The sequence below is a fragment of the Prionailurus viverrinus genome, chromosome A1 (genome assembly GCF_022837055.1).
Source record: "Prionailurus viverrinus isolate Anna chromosome A1, UM_Priviv_1.0, whole genome shotgun sequence".
Classification (NCBI taxonomy): domain Eukaryota; kingdom Metazoa; phylum Chordata; class Mammalia; order Carnivora; family Felidae; genus Prionailurus; species Prionailurus viverrinus.
In genome coordinates this window covers 174,759,862-174,781,146 of record NC_062561.1, presented here as the reverse complement: position 1 = coordinate 174,781,146, position 21,285 = coordinate 174,759,862, and the positions used below count along the sequence as shown (strand labels likewise).

Here is a 21,285-nt window from a genome sequence, read left to right as displayed (position 1 = left end):
ACCTACCCCTCCCTGAACACAACAATATATCTTGCTGCTCTGCCCCTCTTCTGCCTGTAGCCAATCACAGCTGACAACAGTTGGGGGAAATTTTTATTACCAACGTATATTGTGACAGTTTGTAGCCAAAAACTGTGGCTGGAGGGGTGGGGGGAAATGGGTATTGAGTGATCACAAGGGACTCGTGGGGCTCACAGCACAGGGGGGACGAGGGGTGGGAGAGGGCAGCCTTGAGAGGACAACTGGGGTTGTAGAATGAGCTCTCCGTCCTGCCCCCAATACCCAAGACCAGCTGTCAGGCTGCCTGGGACCCAAGACCTTCCACGAGCTTCTGTCTGTGATTCCCAGACCTGTCTGAGAGCCTCTGACCTTTCTGAGACTCTTAGAACTGTGCCCCCCCAGGGGCACCCCTGCAGCTGCCTTCCCCCTGTCAGGAATTGTGAACAAGTGTCCAGTGAGGGTGGAGATAGGGCTGGGGATGGGGCCAGGTGAGAGGGAGACAGGAATTGGGGATGACTACCAGCATGCAAGACATGCCCGGGGCCATGGGGGCCAGCCCACTGCATGGACACACACTCACGCTCTTCCAGGGGCCTCACATTTGGAGCCTTGCACACTCAGGGATCTCACACACCAATCCTTGCACACTTGGAGCTTTTGTACAGTCTCTCCTGTTCTGGGGACCGGGCGGCCACTGATGACTTCAGCCTACCAATCTGGACATCTCAGGAGCCTGCCTCAGCTCTCAGGGCTGGGCCTGCTGAGCAGGGCCCCGAGGTCACCCAGCGTGACCCGGCGGGAGTGGAGCTGAGAGCTGTAAGGGGACAGGAGGGTGGGTGTCAGGGCTGGGTTCGTGGTTTCATGACCACGAGGGGGCTGGGTAGCGAGGGTTCATTTGTGTGGCTGGCGGGGGAGGAGGCTGGAAAGAAAAGGATGAGAAGGCCCTAGAGGCTGCCCACCCCTCGTGGGCCTCCCGCCCGTCTAAGGGATCCCTTCTAGGAGCTTGGGGTCAAGAAGGGAACCTGAAAAGGTTGGAAACCCGGGCGTACGAAAGGGGAGGAGATCACTCGGCCGTGGGTCCGGCTCGGGAGCAGCACCGCGGGCGGCGCACACTCTGCAGCAGCGCGCGGAAGAGGCCAGGCGGGCGCTTGGCCGGACCCTCTGGGGGCGCGGCGCGCACGGAGCCCGCACGGCCGGGGCCCGGACGGGCGGCGGGCGGCGGTGCGGGCGCCCCTTGGCGGCCGTGCTCCTCGATCTGTCGCTCCAGATGCTTCTGGATGGCCATGCCCAGCACCTCCACCTCCATGGAGGCGCCGTACACCTCCCACGTCATGCCCTTTTCGTCCCAGCTCACGTCGCGCACGGGCTCGGCCGCCTCCTGGGGCGCCACGGCGGCTGCCAGTGCGGAGCCGGGCCGCACCCGCACTTCGGGGAAGGCGGGCGGCGCGGCGGGCGGCGCGGCTGCCTGCGGCGTCATGGGCCCGGTGGCCACCGAGCGCGTCTCGGCGGCGCCCAGCGACACCTGCAGGCCCGCGTCCCGGCGCGAGGGCGGCCTGGGCGCGGGGCTGGGCGCGCGAGGCGCCGCCTGGAAGCTGAAGGCCGGGCCGCCCGCGCCGTCCTGCGGAGACATGGGGCTCACGGCCACCGACACGCAGGCCTGTGCGCCCGCCTGCGTGCCCGCGTCCTCGCGCGGCGGCGGGGCGCTGGCATCCCACGACGGCGCCTTAGTGAAGTTGTCGCGAGTCCGTGGCCCCACCGGGGGCCCTGCGGCCTCTGGGCCGGGGCTTCTCTCGGTCCCGGCGACCGTCGGGTCTTTCTGGCCTGGGCTGGAGACCGCTGTGCTGGGCGCTGGCCCTGGCTCCAGGAGGCCTCCGCCGCTACCGGCACCCGCGGGAGAAGTGCCTGGGCCGCAGGGTTTGCCATCTGACTGCCTGGAAGAGGAGGCCTCCGCCTTCTCCAGAGGCAGGGAGCCCAACTTCCCGGAGGATGAGGGCTCTGCTTTGCTTGGAGCGTTGGCCTTCCCCAGGACCGCAGGCTCCACTTTCCCAGAGGCAATAGGGTCTGCTTTTCCTGAGGATTCTGGCTCCCCTTTCTCCAAAGCCAGTGGCTTTTCCTTCTGCAGAGATGCAGCCTCTGCTTTTTCCGCAGGGCCCTCCTGCCCAAGGGGCTTTGTTTCTGCTTTGCCCTCAGACTTGGGTTCTGCCTTCCCCGAGGCCCGGGGATCCACCTTTACAGAGTTCATAGGATTCCCCTTTTCTGGAGGCACAGGATCCACCTTTTCCTCTGGCACAGTTTCTGCTTTTCCCAAGGATGCCAGGACAGTTTTTTCTAGAGTCATGGGGTCCACTTTTCCTGAAGACACAGAGTCCAGTTCCCCAGGGGGAATAGTTTCTGCCTTCCCTCTGTTCACAGTGTCTGCCTTGCCCAAGGCCAGGGGATCAGCCTTCCCTGAGGCTGTGGGACCCACCATTCCAGAGGCCATAGGACCTGCCTTCTCTGAGGACAGTGGATCTGCTTCCCCCCCAGTCACTGCCTCGCCTTTTACAGAGGATGAGAGTCCTGCTGTCCCCACGAATTTGGGAGTCTCTGGACCTGAGGGCACTGGGTCTATTCTTCCTTTCGATTCAGGGTTCACTTTTCCAGAAGATGCTGTTTTTGTATTTCCCAGAGAAATGGGGTCCACCTTTGTGGAGGATACTGGGTCCTCCTTTTGTGATGATACGGTCTCTGTCTTTCCCATGGACATTGGCTCTGCCTGCCCGGGAGACAAGGGCTCTGGCTTTCCTGAGGACACAGGCTCCACCTTCCCCAAAGAAACCGGTCCCACCCTGCCTGAAGACACAGGATCCATATTTTTCAAAGATGTGGGTTCCATCTTTCCTGAAAATACAGGACCCATCTGCCCAGCAGACATAGTTTTTATCACTCTCGTCGACATGGAATCTTCCTTTCCTGAGGAGGCAGGATCCACCTTCCCCAGGAACTGAGGGTCCTCTTTTGTGGGGGACACAATTTCTGTATTTCCCATAGATGCAGGATCTGTCATCCCCAAGCGAGTAGGATCCATCCTTCCTGAGGACCCCAGAGCTACTATTCCAGGGGATACAGGCTCAGTTTTGCCTGATGACCCTGGAGTCAGTGTTCCCAAAGACCCAGGATCTGTCTTTTCTGAAGATGCAGCATCTGCGTTTAGCAAGGACACAGGATCCATCTTTCTTGAGGGCCCAGGATCTTTCTTTCTCAAGGACACAAGATCTGCCTTTCTCACAGATGCAGAAGCCACCTCTCTTGAGGCCACAGGAAGCTCTTTTCCTGAATACCTGGGCTCCTCCTTTCTTGGGAACTCAGGATCCACTTTGGTAGCAGATACAGGATCCTCCTTCCCTGGGGACACTGTATCCACCTTGTCAGAACACACAGGATCTACCTTTCCCAAGGATCCAGGATCCTCCTTTCTTGGGGTCACAGGGTCCATCCTTCTAGGAGCCACAGGATCCCCTTTTCCCAAGACTGCAGGCTCTGTTTTTACTATAAACATGGATTCTGCCTTTCTCAAGGGCCCAGCATCTTCCTCTCCCATGGAAGTGGAATCTGCCTGCTTTGAAGACTTGGATTCCATCTTCTCTAAAAACACAGGATTTCTATTCTCCAAGGATGAGAGATCAGTGTTCACTGAGGACACAGGGTCTGGCTTCCCAGAGAAGGTGGTTTCTTGTGTCCCTGAGATCAAGGCTCCATGTGCCCCCAATATCTCCTTGGTGGCTGCCTCTTGGGGAGGGATGCAGGTTAGGGAGGGGCAGGCCAAGCTCCTGCCAGGGCCCTCAGAACAGGAGGCCCCTTCCCCAGCCCCAATGGGGCTGCTGTGTCTAGAGTCCATGCCTGGGCTTTGGGTAGGGGTGTGCCTCAGGAGTGCAGGGCTGGCCTTTTGCTGGGAGGGGCAGGAGTCCCTCATGGCTGGGTTCCCAGCCCCCAGGCTCCCATCCTGTGGGCAGCAGAGGGCTGTGGGCTGAGGTGCTGGGGGGCTGGAGTTCTTTCAAAGAAGCTGGAGCCAGGCTGGGTCTTCAGCACTGCCCAACTGCCCTCGTGACCATACCTGTGCCCCAGGCTGCTATCTGGTTCTGAAACACAGAGAAAACAGACTCAGACTCAGGACGACCTAGTGGGGAGGAGTCTCTATATTCTCCTTCCCACCTGTCTTCTAGCAGCTGGGCCTCCTCTGGGTTCTCTGCCCCCATCTGGTCCACTCCTGTCCCACCATATCACTCCCCTGCTTCTCTGCTCCCAGTGGCCCTCTGGATAAAGGTCAGACTTCTCAAAATGGCATTCAAGGCCCTTCGCAACTAACTTTTCAGCTTATGTACCATCACCCATGAAGCATGCACCCTTCATCTACCTCGTCAGCCCACCCCGTGCAGCATGCTACCTAGAAGTTACGCTTTTGTCTTCCAGACCATGAGTCACAAACTCTGATGCCATAGGGGCCAGGCAGGTAATTTAAGTGAGGGGAGCAGGCTGGATAGAAAACAATAGGAAATGGTGGGGAAAGGGACAAACCAGAGAGTGCATGCCCTGTCTGAAGTGGGGGCCACTACTCCACCAGCCAAGGACTGCTTTGGAGAAGTACATCCTGGTAGTATCAGTGAGCAACAGGTAATCCAGAAGTTTAACGTAAAATACCCTAATTCAAGGTTAAAAAAAGAAAAACAACACTATGTGGGTCAAACAAAACACGTCTGTAGCCCACCAGTTTGGGTCTGTGTAGGCCCTGGGGAGACATGAATGGTTTATCGTTGAGGGACATAGTCTGAAATGTGTGCTTTCAAAGACTGCTCTGGGGTGGAGGCTGGAGGAGAGGGGTTAGCCAATCATTCTTTAATCTCTCATCCTTCCAATTCTTCATTCGTTCCACCTGTCTTCTAGCAGCTGGGCTAGAGATTATTATTCTCTGCAATAATCTAGATGAGAGCTGGTACAGTAAAGGTCCCAGGGATAGAGAGTTGGCAGAATTGAGCAATCTTGGGGAAAACTGACAAGAGCCAGCCAGTTGTAGGAGGTGACAGTAGGGGCGACCCTCAGGATTCTGGCCAGGGTGGGGGTGTGTGTGTGAGGCAGGAGATCTGGGGGAAAACAGAGTTGTGTTTTAGACAAGCTGAGCGTGTGGTGTCTGGGGGACATCCAGGGAGAGGATCTGGCAGGCAGCTGGATCTGTGAGCAACTCCATCCCACTACATATCAGCAGCCAGAGTGAGCAGGGCACTGGGTTCCCCCCAAACCTGCTCTGCCTGACATCTTTCCCAAAGCCACCTCACTAATGCTCGGATCAAAAGCCCTAGAGTCACCTTTGACTTTTCTCACATACCCCACATCCCATCCATCAGCAAAACATAATGGATCTCCCTTCAGAATATATCCAGAATATCTCCTGAGCTAAACTCACACTATCTCCCACCTGGATTATCCTGGCTTTTTCCTTTGCTCTGAACAGTTCATTCTCAACACAGCAGCTGGAGGGATCTTAGCAAGATCCAAGGCAGATAGATCATCCCTCTTCTGCTCAGAACCAGGTAGTGTCTCCCCGTCCTGTGTGAAGTAAAAGTAAACTCCTTACATGTCCCTGCATCTTCTGGCCCCATCACTGATCTTGGCCTTGTCTCCTACTACTTTTTTGTTTCTTAATTTTTAAAAATTTTTATTTATTTTGAGAGGACAGAGCCAGCATGAGTGAGGGTGGGGCAGAGAAAGAAGAAGAAGAGAGAAAGAGAATTCCAAGCAAGCTTCGAGCTGCCCGCACAGACCCCGATGTGGGGCCCAAACTCACGAAACCGTGAGATCATGACCTGAGCCAAAATGAAGAGTTGGATGCTCAACCGACTGAGCCACCCAGGCGCCCCCCTACTACTTTCAATTATGCTGCTTCAGCCACACCGGCTGCCTTGCTGATCGTTGGACACCCGCTGCCTTGGGGCTTTTGCACTGGCTGTTTCCTCTGCCTGGAAGGGCTTCTCTCCCAATATCTTCACGGTCGCCTTCCTGGGACCTTCCCTGACCCATAGTCCCCAGCACTGTGGCACTCTCCATCGCCCTTGTCTTGCTCAGTTTTCTTCATAGTACCTGTCACCATCTGACATATTACATACAGTTGTTTATTACTTGTGGTTTGTCTCTCCCATTAGAATGTCAGCTCCAGGAGGATGGGAACGTTGTCATGTTTATGGATATAAGCTCAGGGTTGAGAACAATGATTGGCATAGAGTAAGCAAGTAGCTCCCTATGAATATTTGTTAAACGAAGAACTGAATGATCTTTCTAATATGTTGGTCCAACTATGCCGCTCATTGGCTCCAACCCGTCTTTGTTCTTGCTGAGAAAGTAAACTGGTTGTAATCTTTTTGGAAAGATATTTGTCAATTCCCATCAAAGTTTACAGTGCACTTGGCATTTAGGTCAGCAAGCCCACCTCCAGGCATGGTCATGAGGAAGGATCGGTGGTGCACCGAGGGTGCAAGAGAACACGGTTGGTGACGAGAAGAAAACCAAGAAGATAATTCATGAAATGTGAGACAGCCACACGGAGCCCCCACAGCTGTCAGAGTGTACGGAGTGATGAGGAAGGATGCCCAAGATAAATTAAGTGAAAAAATCCAGGGACAGCCTGGCTAGTGGGACCCCATGCATGCAGATACAAAAAGGGTCAGATACACATATATGGGTTTATTTATAAAAAGAAAATTTCTGGAAGGAAACCCATGAAATTTAGTAGCAATTGCCTCTGGGAAGTGAGACCAGGGATCCAGAGGTGGAAGAGACTCTTTTTTTCTTTTCTTTCTTTCTTTCCTTCTTTCTTTCTTTCTTTCTTTCTTTCTTTCTTTCTTTCTTTGTTTCTTCCTCTTTCTTCCTTCCTTCCTTCCTTCCTTCCTTCCTTCCTTCCTTCCTTCCTTCCTTTGCTATGCCCCTTTGTGATTCATGAAATTTTGGTTATGTGTGCACATATCACTCTTTTTAAAAATGGGGGATAAAAAGAAACCTTAGTGACTCCCTATTACTTTTAGGGTTGAGTCCAATTCTATAATGTGCTTCCAAGCCCCTGTGTAGTTACTAACCCACTAAGCTTTATCTTTCAGTATGCACTTCCCCACAGTGCGTACAAACACACACACACGCACCACGACCTCTCTGGGCTTATCCATGGCTTCACAGTCTCTCGCATCTCAGCCTCTGCACACCTTCTTGCCTGGCTCTCATTAAACCTTCAGGCCCCCGTTCAAACACCTCCTCCTCCAGTGAGCTTTCTTTGTCCACTAGCTTCCTTGGAGTTCCTATGGCTTCTTCTTCTTCCCCTAGCCAGACACACGTTATGTGCCGTTTATACCTCTAGGTCCCTGCTTAGACCTCGAGTCCGTGAATGGGGACGCAGCTGAGACCATTCACCACTGTGTCCCCCAGACTTTGGGCTTATGGGACTTGGGTGGATGAGGGTCATCACCAAAATGGGGACCCTGGGGTAGGGGCCATCTTGTAGACAACAGTGGGGCACTTGGTTTGGGGCAGCATCTGAAGTAGCCATACAAAGTCCGGAGCGGCTGGAGTGAATGGAGTGAAGTTGGAAGGGGAGCAGGAGGAAGCAGTTCCCTACTTAGCAACTCTATGAGCACAGGCATGTCCCTTCTCCTCACTGGGGACCCTGACAAGGCCTCCCCTGCTCCCACAGGGCTGTTGTGAGGATTAGAGAAGATGAGGGGCGTGCGGGGCTCTGCTCACTTTGGGGCTGGGCTGTGTACACGGAAGGCCTGTTTTTATCTACTCAGCCTGTCAGAGCCCAGCTGTGCTCCCAGGAGGGGGCAGGGGATGGGGCGGGAGGTAGCTACAGCAGGGGCACAAACTGGCAAAATCTCGCCCTCAGACCTGCTTGTTTGACCCAGAGTGCTAAGAAGAAATTTTTAAAGGAATTAACTGATCGACATTTAAAAATTGTAAGATTTCATGTGCAAAATCAGATTTCCAGATTCTCTTAGAAAACTAGAATTTGGCAATCTGAGCATGCTTCCTGCATGCCAACAGTCAGCTGGAGCCAAGCAGTGGCTGCCTTCTTGGATGGGGGTGCACTCTCCAACGAGCCACAATCTCCACCCCTCCCTATGGGGTCCTGGGCACTGAGGCTGGCTGCCCGTTACTATCGATCATTGAAGGTTTTTCTTGTAGCCAGCTTCTCATGTAGGCTATCCCCTTGGCCTCTAGCCACCTGAATTTTGACACTTGACCTAGATGCTGAGAAGGGTGGGAGATGACCTCACACACATCAAGCCTGTAGTATGTTTACTATGTGCAGGCCCCATACACCTTCCAGGCAGGTGCTGTGTTCTTATTTTCCAGAAGTGGACACTGAGAGGCAGGCATGGCCCAGAGGGTAACACACCTCTTCTGAAAGCGCCACCCGCACCCCCCCCCCCCCAGAAGAGTTTGGCTTCTCAGTTCCCAGCTTGCTGTTTTCTGACATGCTAGAAGGTCTGGGGTAGGGACAAAGAGCCTGGTCAGGGCATTAGAAAGATGTGGCGTCAGGTGCCAGTTTGGTCACTGACTTGCTCCATGAATTTGAGTGAATATTTCCAGTCTGGGCCTCAGTCTGTGAAATGGGGGAAGGGATGTAGTTATATCTAGAATCGCTGGCCCAGCCCTGGGTTTAAGATCTGCCAAGACACCATTCTCAGAGGCTCTGCTGCTCACAGTTCTACTGGGTGCTTCCTGGCTCTTGATGGAGCCTCAGTATCCTCAAGCCACTTCTCCAAGAGGCAGCCCAGGCCTGGGGCACCCCCTCCTTATGCCCTACCCTCGCACTGGAACCCAGCTCCATCACTTTCCCCACTGTGTGCTCAGCCCTGGGCCCAGCACTCTCAGGCTTATTTTGTCATCTAGACTCCACAACGATCTCATGGCGGGGGGGTGGGGGGGCATTATCATCCCATTTCACAGATGAAGACACTGAAGTCAAAGGGAAAAAAAGACTTGACCAAGGGCACACAGCTGGTGCCGGGGGCTGTGGTTCAGAGCCTGTTGTGTCTCAACCCAAATCTTGGGTTCTTCCTGCTTGTATCAGCTAAGATTTTGGACACTGACGCTTGGCTCTTAAAGCCCCTTTCTGCTTTTTGGGGTCAGGCCAACGGTCCTCCTGATCCCTTGGACGTGAGGAAGCATGTCCCAACAGACACACGCCCACCAAGATGAGCAGATAAGCCTGCACACTTATGTGGCCTGACTGAGGTAGAAGATTGAAATGATCCCCTAGGTGTGTGGGCCAGCTCACCTCGCATGCAGAGGAGCATGCAGACTGCTTATGGATGTCTGTGCCAGCTTAAGCCAGCCTGGAGAGGCAGGACCTGGCTCCTGCATTCTGCTCAAGAAAAGCTTGCGTGTGTATACATGCAACTTGTATGTGCAGAATGGCCTATGTCTTTATGTCTTGTGGGGGCCACTTGGACCCTGTGGGTGTACACACGTGTGGCCACATGGCCTCAGGGTCTCACTCATGGAGAGCTGGCCTGGCTGTAGGCACAGGTGCTTGGGCAGAGGAGCCCCTGTGAATTCTTCTTCCAGCCCAGAGACCTGGCCAGTCCGTTCCTTCTTCTCTATATGAAGCCAGGGCTGCCAGGCACCTGCAAACACCTCCTCCCATGGTGATGAGACCAACAAAGGCTTGCAGTACTCCAGAAGGTGTGAGTGTATGCCTGTGTGTGTGTCTGACAATCTGGGTCTGCTGCCCCTCACCCTCTCCGCCCCTTGTCTCCTAGTATCCTTGGAGCAGCAAAGCTTCCTGCCTAGGGCCGTAGGGGAGTCTAGCAAAGGGTGACAGCCATACCTTTTTCCAGAAATGGACCCAGACCATCCATCCGTTCATCCACAAGAGGGCAAGAGTGGACAATCAGGGGTGCACATACTTGGGCTGAGTGAGTGCAGGGGATGGGCAGCAAGCTAAGATATGGAGAGTGTGGGAGAGGGAGTGTGTGCACAGCCTACTCCAGGGTCTAGGGGTACGTGAGGGATACCATGAGTAAATGTGAATGGGCAGAAGCAGGTCAGAGCAGGGTGGCTGTGAATGTGGTGTGATAAGCGACTATTGTTGAGTTGGGTGTTCTGTGATAGGCAATGGCCGGTGTGAATGCGTAGCTATGCCTGGGTATATACGCAAGGCTCCCACTTAGTGTACTGGGTGGGTGCACAGGTGGCCGTGTGTATGAGTAGGATGGAATGACCAAGGGCCATAGTGTGTGCGTGTGTGTGTGTGTGTGTGTGTGTGTGTAAGAGAGAGAGACAGAGAGAGAGAGAGAGAGAGAGAAGATCGTGGCCTCACCCGGGAGTGGGATGCCCATGTATGAACGCGGTGAGTGTGTAATGGGGTGTGTGATGGTGCCCCAGAGTGTATGCCATACTGAGTGTGCGACAGCGAGTGTGCTCAGTAGTGCCGGTGGTTTCAGTGGAGCCACTCGAGCACAGAGCTCGCTCCAGGGGGCAGATGAATCAACGCGGGCGGACCCCCTTCCCCGCGGTGGCGGGAAGCGCCCCCTCCCGCACAACCCTGTCGAACAATGCGGCCGCACGCGACGAAGCCGGGCGCAGGGTCCGGGTCCTACACACAGGGAGGGTTGGCCCTCAAGGTCCCTCGAGAGCCGGGCCCCAGGCTGCGGGACCCGCCCCCGCCCCGCCCCACCCCTGCGAGGAGCCTGGAAATGGACACCCGCCGCCCCCGGCCGCGCGCGCACACACACACACACCGGCGCACGCTGGGCACACGCCTCGCACGGTGCGCGAGCCCCTCCACCCAGGTGGTTCCAGGACCCTGGACAGCGGCTCTGGGGCGGCCGCGGGCAGAGGAATGGGGTCGCTGCCGCCCGCCCATAGCGGGCAGCAGGTGCGGGCTCGGCACCTACCCTGCTGTGCCACCGCTCGTCTCCTTGGCGCGCTGTGCTCCAGCTCCAGCCGCTGCCTCTGCCGCTGCCGCCGCCGCCCGAGCGGCCTCGGCTGCCTCCGGCGGGGCTGGCGGGCGGACCCGCGGACTCCGCGCCGCCGTCCCCCGCGCCGGCTCCGCGCTCCCGCCCAGCGCCCCGCCCCGGGCATGCGCGCTGGCCGACTAGCGGTCTCCGGAGCCGGGAGGGGGCGGTGCCGGCGAGGACTCGGAGGCCGGAGAGAGGGAGGGGCGCCCTTAGCCCCTCGCTCCTCACCGAGGTTCCCGGGCTCCTGGGTTCCCCGCCCCTCTCGACCGGGTTCCCATTTCACAGACAGGGAGACTGAGGGGCGGAGCGACTGCCCATTTGCCGCGCGTATTGAGGGCGGGGCGCGCTGCTCGGCAGGTTTCACTCAATCCAGCCCCGCGAACACCCTCTACTTGTATTACCGAGGAGGAAATTGGGACTCAGAGAGGGAAAGCCATTTGTCCAAAGACACGCAGCGCCTGGAAAGGGACCCAGGTCGGCGCGATCTCCGAAATCCACCTGCGCGGAAATTTCCCGCCTCCGCCTTGGCCGCACTTCCGGCCGTCTCTCCCCGCACCGCGCCCCGCCCCTGCCCCTTTGTCTCGCCGCCGCCCACGCTCCCACGAGTTGAGGCGACACGAGTAGGGTCGGAGGGAGGCGCCTTCGATTCCCTCGCTACGGGCCTCCCCAGCCAGAGTGCCCGCCCACTCTCTGGTCTGTGCAAGCTCGGTTCTCTTCCCTCTGGGTACCCTTGAGCAAGTTGTTTCACCTTTTTGAGCCTCAGTTTCCCAATCTAGAAAATGGGACCAACATTAATCATCTCACAGTAGTCTTGGAAAGATGAAGGAACCTGAAGTAGCTGTTCAGGGGCTTCCAGATGAATATGAATTGCCAAGGACATGAGGCCTTCTTGACGTTTCTCCTCAGAAAGAGGAGATAGTCCCCTCCTCTTTGACTTCCCAGAGGAGAACAAATAATTCTGTAATTGCCGAGAGGTGATAAAACCTCACCTGCACCTTGAAACCACCTATTAAAAATGGTAACAACTAACGTTAATGTAACGCTTATTTAGGAGTAGACACCGTTCTAAGTTTTTGTTACAGGTGTCATATAATTTCAATTTCCAATCACTTAGGAACAATATTTATATATTATATTCCCATTTTTCAGATAAGAAACCTGAGATAGTGATGGGTTAATTGTCTGGGTTCACACACCTAGTTAATGGCGGAGCTAACTCCTGAAACCTCACACTAAACCCCTAGTTTCTATTCCTCCCGCTTACCTAGTGAACCGTAAATCACCGTTATCTTTTTAAAAATCATTTTTAAAATCCAGATGCTAAAAGAAGAAGGTCTATCCAACCGGCGTTATCCGCCAACATCTCGGAGAAGCAGAAAACCTCAGGGTACAGGACCAGTGTTCAGCACCACGGACAACAACCACACAAGGGCTGCTTCCCAACGTTTCAGGCCCTGAAATTTGCTCATTCAAGCCCACAAAAGCACTTCGCTTCACAGTTTACAAACCCTATTCTACATCCATCGTTTCATTTTATTCCCTCTACAATCCTTCCAGGTAAACATTACCAGCCCCATGATACGGATGAAGACATCGAGTCTTGGGGAGGTTTATAAAACACGAAAAGTGGCAAAAAACCAACCTGTGACCTAAAAAGTCCCCCTGGGGCAGGGTGAGGGTGGATAGGAGTAGAACCAGGGCATGAGTGAGGAAGCCGTGAAGTTGTCCACGTGAGAGATGATGATGCCTGAACCATGGCACTGCTTGTTGGGATGGATGAGGGGACAGGCTTGATACCTATTTAGGGGTAAAGCCAACAGGCCTTGGTCATGGATGGTTGTGGCTGTGAAGGGAGAGAGGATTCTGCTGCTTCTCTGAAGTTCTGCCTTGCAGAGATGACTGGATGGAGGACAGATACCTGATGAGCCCTGGGAAAGAATGTGGGGTGGCCATGCTGAGACATCTGAATCCAAACCTGAGATCTGGAGTAGTCCAGGCTGGAAACAGACCAGGTTTCTGGTGACGGAAGTCACAAGAGGGGTGTCAGTATGTGAAGGAAGGGTATAGGCCAAATAAGGTGAGACAAGGGCCCCACATCCATCCTGAGGAATGCCAACATTAAGGTACCAGCTAGGAAAAGACTGCAAAGAAAAATGAGAAACAGTAGTCTGATAAACCAGAAGAAACTCAGGATAATGATGTCTCAGAAGCTAAGGGAAGAGAATGTTACAGAAGGAAGGTACGGTCAACTGCATCAGGAAGACAAGATATAGCCTGAGAGGCGATCTCTGGACTTGCAAAGAGGGTAATGGAAATTTAATGCAAGCACAGTGAGTGGAGTGGTGGGGGTGGAAGGCAGACGTGGGGTGGGGGAATTGATGTATAAATTGGAGTAAAGAAGTAGAGAGAGCAAGTAGATGACTCTGTCAGCAAATTTGGGCTTGAAGGGAGACAGGCAATATCATAATCTCTAGAGTGGGATAGGAGGTTAAGTTGAGGAGATTTGGAGGCATTTGAATTCTGATGAGAGAGGCCAGTAGTGAGGGAAAGGAAAGATTCCAGGAAGGGAGAGCATAATGACTGGGCCCAGATGCTCAGGATGGAAGAAGAGGATGGGATCCAGAGTCCTGGGGCAGCTCACAGACCCTGAGACGAAGATTGAGGGAATGTGGTTTATTGGGGAGGTGTAGGGACACCAGCAGGGCAGTGGAAAGGTGACCCAGGAGGGGAAGGCATCCAATAAGAGGTGGTTATTAAGCCAGCTACCCCAGTGGGTGGCTGAAGCTTAATCCTGCAGGAAGGTTTAGAAAATGGGGTAAATGTACACCTCAGAATTCCTGTGGCTGAAGGCAGAGGAGCTGGTGTATTTATATCCCAGCACCTGGCAGACATTGATGAAGGGCCCACCCGTGGAGCTGTGTGTTAATTCCCAGGCACTTCTGGCCCACGGTACATGTGGATAAAGTGGGTTCCAAAACCCAGGGGCAGATTTTTGACAAAGATTCAGGTACCACCTGTTGGGAGTCTAGCTGGCGGGTACAGAAATTGTAAGGGCATCTGAAGGCATGTGGTCAGAGATCCAGCTGTGTCTGCTACATGGGCACAGTCAGGGCCTCTCTCTACCTGTGCCCTTTGCCACACTCTCCAACCACTTTTGTTCCATGCAAACTTATTGATAGAAACATGCTTAAGAATGAAAATTTCCAGACAACAAAATAAAACACTTGCTAAGACAGAGTGAGAGCTCAAAAAGCGCATAGAAGTAGGCAGTGTGGGTTCAGATCCTGACTCTGACGGCTACTAGCTATGTAGCCTTGACTGCAGTCTGTCTGAGCCTCAACATCGTCCTAGGTACCTCAGCTCTCAGACCTCTGAAGAGGATATAGGGAGAAATAAAACCACCAAGCACTAAGCATAGTGTAACACTCATGGTAGATGCGAGGGTTATGGCAGGCCCAGCTCTGTGCACCCTTTTCTGACCACAGCACCTCCATTTTCCTTGGGGAACCACCTTCCCGCTCCAGCCCATGTGGTGGGGTAGGACGGGCCTCACTGCCAGCTTTAGGAGTGGGCAGTGACCTAGGCCTGGCCAACCACTGCACAGTGATTAGTTCTGGGGTTGGGGCCAGAGCACAGGACCACAGCCAGAGCAACTGGCTCTCACATTTGCCTGGAGCTTTGGGGGTTGCTAAATTGGTGTGTTGTCTACCTAGAGCTGCTGAGGGGTCATCTTCATCCCTATGTGGAGTGAATCTGCCTGGGCCTGGGTTATGACTCATCCTGGGGTTTGGGCTCATCCTGTAAAAACTAACATGGTCACCACACCCGTGTGAGTGTGTGTGCGCACGTACCTCGGGTTGGTTTGCTGCTGGGAAGCCACACACGCTCGTACGCACCAGAAGATAAACAAGTGCCTGCAGCTCCTTGGCTGGCGCCCAGGCTGGGGGCGGAATAAACAATCCCAGTGACTTTCTGAAAAGCAAGCGTGTGTGGCAACAGGCGCCATGGAGACAAGCAGCCTGTACCAGAGCAGAGACGGCAGCCAACCCCCAACTCCATGCGCGCACACACACGTGCCCCTCGTGCTCTCTCATGTTCATAGCCACTCCATCAAACACAGTCCCCCTTTCACGCCCATTCCAGATCTGCTTGAGGCTAAAGGCTTTTGAGAAAGTGAGATTCCCAATACAGCAGCATCCGCAGTTTCTCAGTTCCTTTGCCTGAGCGCTCGTCGTGGTCTAGGCTGAATTTCAGCAAATCATGGCCTCTGGGGAAGGTGTGATATGGGGGGGGGGGGAGGGGGTGGATCATATGGCAGACAGTGCCATATAAACCCACTTTCTGAAGAGTTCTTATCTTTGCTTCAGACACACACACACACACACACACACACACACACTACACATTCACTCAGTCCTTTAAGAAACACCCATCCAGACCCCCTACCCACCTAGGCTTGTACAGACACACAGGAATACAAACACTCAGATACGTGTCCATCCTCATGCAAGCACTGTATAATCCAATATACTCTAGATGATGATGGTGGTGGTAGTATCGTACCATTCACTGGCTGCCTAAATGTTTTACAGTCATCATCTTATTACGTTTCATACTTAAGTGGGGGTGCTGGGCGGCTTAGTTGGTTAGGCATCTGACTCTTGATTTTGGCTTTGGTCATGATTTCACGGTTTGTGAGATTGAGCCCCGTGTTGGGCTCTGCACTGACAGTGCAGAGCCTACTTGGGATTGTCTTTCTCCCTCTCTCTCTACCCCCACCACTTGCGCCCATGCTCTCTCTCTCTCTCAAAATAAATAAATAAACATTTTATTTTTTTAATGTTTATTTATTTTTGGAGGGAGGGAGAGAGAGAGAGAGAGAGAGAGAGAGAGAGAGAGAGAGAACATGAGCAGGAGAGGGGCAGAGAGGATCTGAAGCGGGCTTTGCACTGACAGCAGAGAGCCTGATACGGGGCTCCAACTCACAAACCATGAAATCATGACGTGAGCCGAAGTCGGATGTTGGAGGCTTAACCGACTGAGTTACCCAGGTGCCCCAATAAATAAACATTTTAAAAACCATTTAAGGAAAACCATCTGAGATTGATATTATTATTCCTATTTCATAAGTGAGGAAACAGAAGTTCAGAGAGATTAAGTAACTTGCCAGGGTCACACAGCTAGAAAGCGACAGAGCTGGGAGCCAAACTTCTGCCCACACTATTAGCCCTTCTTCATTTAGTCAGATATACATGTGACACCCCATGAATGTGCAGGCAAGCACACACACACACACACACAGACGAAAACCTTACCTCTTCAGTCAGCCCAAATAGATGTCTATGGGGTCACCTCCCCACCCCACCTCCTCATATGCATCACACCCGGGCCCTCACAGCACTGCCCTATATTCATGAAAGCTCCTGGACTAGGCACCTCTGAGCACAGTCCACTGCCCACAGAGGCCCCTCCCTCCCTCCCTCTGCCCAGCCCCCTTCCCCTGGCAGCTGCAGGCCCTGGCCCAGCTGGGGGCGGCCCTGGGATTTGGATGGGTGACTCAGGCTGAATCATGGCCCAGCTGCTCCTTGGCAGGCCTCTTCCCCATTCTGCCCAGAGAGCTTGTTTTGAAGGCAGAAGTGGGCCTTCGGATGGGGGACAGGAAGAAAGGGAAGCAGGGGATAGGGACAGGGAACTGGGGCACTTGAGAAAGAAAGAGGAATCAGGCACCTGGGGCTCCGTCCTCCACTGCTCAGTGGTTTGCAGGTGCTCTCAGGTGGTCTCCACCCTTGTCCTGCATTCTTCCAGGAAAAGAGGCCCTTCTTCCTGGACACAGGCTGTGGGCTCCCTCTCTGATCCCAGGGCCCACTTTGGCTCCCCTGCCCCATCTCTTGGCCCTGATGATAACAACAATAACACTATTTACTATTCTAAACTTAAAAAAATTGTTTTTAATGTTTGTTTATTTTTGAGAGAGAGAGAGAGAGAGTCAGAGTGCAAGCAGGAGAGTCAGAGAGAGAGGGAGACACAGAATCTGAAGCAGGTTCCAGGCTCTGAGCTGTCAGCACAGATCCCAATGCAGGGCTTGAGCTCACAAACCGTGAGATCATGACCTGAGCTGAAGTCGGACGCTTAATTGACTGAGCCACCCAGGTGCCCCAATATTTATTATTCTAATTGATCACTCACATGTTTCAGCAATCCACAGTCTGCAAAGCACTTTTTCATCGGTATCTCATTTAATTCTCTTATTAGTTCCATGGTGGAAATTAGTATCCTTACTTTTGAGCTGAGCACACTGAAGCTCAAAGAGGTTCCACGAACTATCCAGGGTCACCCCGCTTGGTGAAATGACAGAGCCAGGAGCCAAGCTCAGGCTTCCTGGTCCAATCTGTGGAAGATAAGTGTTAGGGCCGGAGATGAGCTACAGCTGGGCATCGTGGGGCATGGTAGGAACATGGTAGGGGGACTGCGAGGTGGCATAGTGGGCCCATGGTGGGAGGCATGGTGAAACCATTGTTGGGGCATCGAAAGGGACATGGTGGAGTGGCTTGGGAGGGGGCATTGTGGAGGTCATGGCCGAGGCATGATCGGTTGCTTAGTGTGCAGCGGGATCATGACATTTTTCTCTACCCTCTGCAATTCATGGATCATGTTATTTTTTTAATACTTAAAAATTTTTCTTTTCAGTGTTTCAGGCCAATATCCCAAGTCTAAAAAATCCAGAGCTGCGGAGTTTCTGCTGAGAAGACTTCAGCTGTGGGTCCTTTGCTTACCAAAGCCTCAGTTTCCTCATCTGAAGAAATGGGTGCAGGCCTCTGGCAGGGTAGGCTATTGAGAGGCACAAATGAAATCACACGCATCATGCCCTTTAGAGGCTGTGAAGGACTTCACAAAAGCTGTTGTTTTTTTTTTACATTTTGATTTATCTTTTATAAAACAGCTGTGGGTGCTGGGCAGAGGGCGGAGTGGCTTTCTGGGAGCCTGGGGGCGGTGCTGAGAGGGGGAGTGGGTGACAGCTCTTCCTTCCCCCCTGCCTGGGCTCGGGCCTGGCCTTCCCCCACCCTCAGCCCAGAGCCAGTTTCTAGGCAACAGGATGGATGCAGGGATGGTTCGGAGGGGAGAGAGCTATAAATAGGGAAGGGAGAAAACAAAAATAAAGTTCCAGAGAAAGCTGTGGAACCACATTACTAGGGATGGGGGTGGGGAGACCGGGAGGGAGACAGGCGAGTGGTGGGAACACCAGGACAGCCCCCAGGTCTTCATCGGGGGAAGAGGGCAATTTCCAGATTAGCCAGCCAGCAAAGACCCTCTGAGTGCTAATATGGGTGCGGTGTGGGGTGTGGGTTCTCTGTGCACAGCTGGGTGGCACAGGGGTGATGCGGAGAAATAAGTCACTTCTGGTTGGAGGGCTACGGACTAAGATCAGAGGAGGGAAGGATTTCAACAGGTAGAGGTGGAACTGTCCAGGTAGAAGAAAGAGCACTGGCAAAGGAAGGGAAGGAGTGGGTCAGGTGAGGCGGGGCTGGCCAACAGAGAGGTGGGCCCTTGCTCCCCAGCTCTTCCCATGCCAACCTCCTTTTCGTTAAGGTTTCAGCTCTAACCTCACCTCAGATGCCTGACTTGACCACCTCAATTTTACACTGGTCACCAACCCCTCCTTGTCAGATCCTATCACATCACTCTGTTTTATGTTTGTCATAAAACTCAAAATTATCTTACTCCAAGTATTCGTGGATCCAGAGGATGTGAGCTCTCTCAAGGCATCGACCTGCAGCCCCTCGCTTCTAAGAACAGAGCAGGCATTGTTGAACGACTAAATAATCACACATGACACACTCAAGCCACATCCATGTACACGTGTAGACGCAGATACGCCTGCATCACATAGGTAAGTGTGCCCACACAGCTCAACCCCTTTCATCTCACTTCAGTCTCCATGAAATTGCACAAGTGTCTGTTATTTCTGCTCTGTGGCTGCCTCCACGTTTCCCTATTGTTGGTGTTTTTTTGTCTCCCCCAGAGAAAGTCGTTTTGGAAAATTCCAAGGGAGGTGAGCTTTGGACTCAGGCTTGGGGCCGAATGTGGACTTTGCCACTTCCCAGAAATATGACCTAGGACAGGTAACTTTGCCTGTCTGGCCTCCATTCTCTCATCCATAAATTTGGCTGTAAAATAACAAGGAATCCTTGAGGATGGTTTCAAGTAAAATAATGGAGACAAGTGTTGGATGCTGGGGACATACTGGGCACTTGAGAAATGGTTCCATCCCTTCATAAGGGAGGAACCCATCAGCGGTGTCCTCTCACGTGTGTACCCACAGTCAGGACTGCCCTCTGACACAGGGCTGGTATCTTCCACTGATGCATCTGGGCCTGTGCCTGGAATGCATTTAAAGTGACCCTGTCAGATGACAACATTGGTCTCTGAGCAGAAAACCAGGTTCAGAAAACCAGGTGCGTGGCTTGGCACTCAGGAAGGAAGAATAAACCTCCCCATAAGCCAGATGGTGTACCTGATTTTAGCATCTAAAAATGGGGATCAGGTGATGGTAGCTGGAAAAGAGGTGGCAAACTTACATTCTTTACCAGCCAGGTAGTTCATTAAAATGAGTGAAGTGGATGAGATGAGTACAATGGGGAGGGAAAGGGACTGTCATTAACTGGAATCAAATGAGAAACCTTTAAACCTTGTGCCAGCACATTAAACATCTCCACAGGCCAAGGTTAACGTGAAGGCCACGAGTTTGCAATCCCTGCAAACTATGAGTTTGTAAATAGTATCTTAATTCAGTCAAAAGGGATCTGAGATCCTGGCATCCACACGTTGAATCAGAGAATCTTGAGCCCACCGGTTTGTTCTCCCTACGCACACGTCTGCCAGCTGCCTCCTACTTCCGGAAATCATGGCTCTCACACTGCAGGCCAAGGTGACCCGAACGGACGGGTCTCTTGCAGCTTTCAAGGCCTACGCGGCCCTGGCACCATCTCCAGGCCCCAACGACTCAGGGAAAGACGAAGCGCTAACACCTAGGAGTTGATTAAATAGAGCAAGCTCCTACCAGCCCCGGGGTCTAAAGGGCGAGGCAGGGCTGAAGTCGGAAAGGAGGTCGCATCCGGGAGAAAAGGGGGTGACGTCTTGCGCAGACCAGGTTAGGGGCCCCTGCGGCAAAGCAAAGCGGGGCTTCCGCAAGGGCGGGGGCGGGGCCTCCGTTCGAGCCAGTTTTAGAGAGCCACTGCGGCAAAAGAGGCCGCAGCGCTGCACCGGTGGGGGCGGAGCCTCAGCTGGCGCTTCCATGCCAATCAGAACAGCGCCTTCCCCCCTGGCGGAGGCGGAGCCTTTGCGCCTCACCGCGGCGGCTCCGCCCCCTTCTTCCCCACACCTACACGGTGTTGGGGGCCCTCTAGTGCCGATCCTGATCCTCTCAGGGCTCCTGGCCGGCCTCCCAGCTTTCTGCGTACCCTCGCCCACCTCAGCCGAAGCCGAAAACCTTCAGACGCCTTTCCGGGAGGGATAGAACATCGGTTGCCCGAGCTCTGCCTCCTTCTGGGGCAACTGCCATTCCCCTTACCCTTGGGTGCGTTTTTCTGTGTTAGTCAGGTGTGCGCTGCGGGATGCACCTGTAAACGCTCTGCTCGCGCGCAAGCGGGGTCTTTCAGTGCCCGCGCTGCTGGTTTCCGAGGGCTCCTCTGCGGCGCGCGTGTGACTGAGTGCGCGCGCGAGTCTGCACGTGCCGATCAGTGTGTGTGCACGCGTGTCTGCTCGTGCGCGCCTGCTAAGGTGCGTACACTCGGGCTGGCGCGCAAGGACCATGATACCCGTACACATGTCTGCGCGTGCGTTATCATCCGCGTCCCTACTCTGAGTGTGCAGAGAGGTGTGAGCCCGTCCACCCTGCCCTGCTGCGTGCGGCTCTGGGCTTCCTTCCCTTGGCCGTGCACCCCAGCAGGCGCTTTACGGTCCAGCAGGTGGCGCCTGAGGCCACCTTCACTCCTAGCCAACAGCAGTTCCCAGCCTGCGTAGACCCTCTCCCTCCAGGTCATCCCAGGGGAAGATAGGAGATGGAGAAACTGAGGCCCGAGGTGGTCAGTCTTGTACCTGGGCTGAGGGTGCCAGGCCTGTAGTCTGGGACCTGGAAGCCGGTCGGCCGCCCCCACCCACCTCCCAACCCTGCCTTTGCCCATGCGGCGGCGGCTACAGACAGATTGGCTTTATTCGTGGACACGCGAAGGGGGGAGGCGCCCGGGCCCGCCCACCCAGGACACGCTCACACGGGGGGTGGGGGACTCTCCATGCCACAATCACG

At 54.1% G+C, this 21,285-nt stretch overlaps 1 protein-coding gene across 2 annotated transcripts; it reads right to left on the bottom strand.

Moving 5' to 3' along the window:
• Positions 1-78: 78 nt before the first annotated feature.
• Positions 79-11,055, bottom strand: GPRIN1 (G protein regulated inducer of neurite outgrowth 1). 2 transcript variants are annotated; one of them, XM_047863038.1, is made up of 2 exons: positions 10,920-11,055; positions 79-4,118 (listed from the first exon to the last, which is right to left on the bottom strand). In XM_047863038.1, the coding sequence occupies exon 2, from the start codon at positions 3,950-3,952 to the stop codon at positions 1,064-1,066; it is 2,889 nt and encodes a 962-aa protein (XP_047718994.1). In that variant the 5' UTR covers positions 3,953-4,118; positions 10,920-11,055; the 3' UTR covers positions 79-1,063. The 2 variants fall into 2 exon arrangements, with proteins under 2 accessions (XP_047718994.1, XP_047718988.1); XM_047863032.1 differs by lacking the exon at positions 10,920-11,055 and adding an exon at positions 5,450-5,575.
• Positions 11,056-21,285: the final 10,230 nt, after the last annotated feature.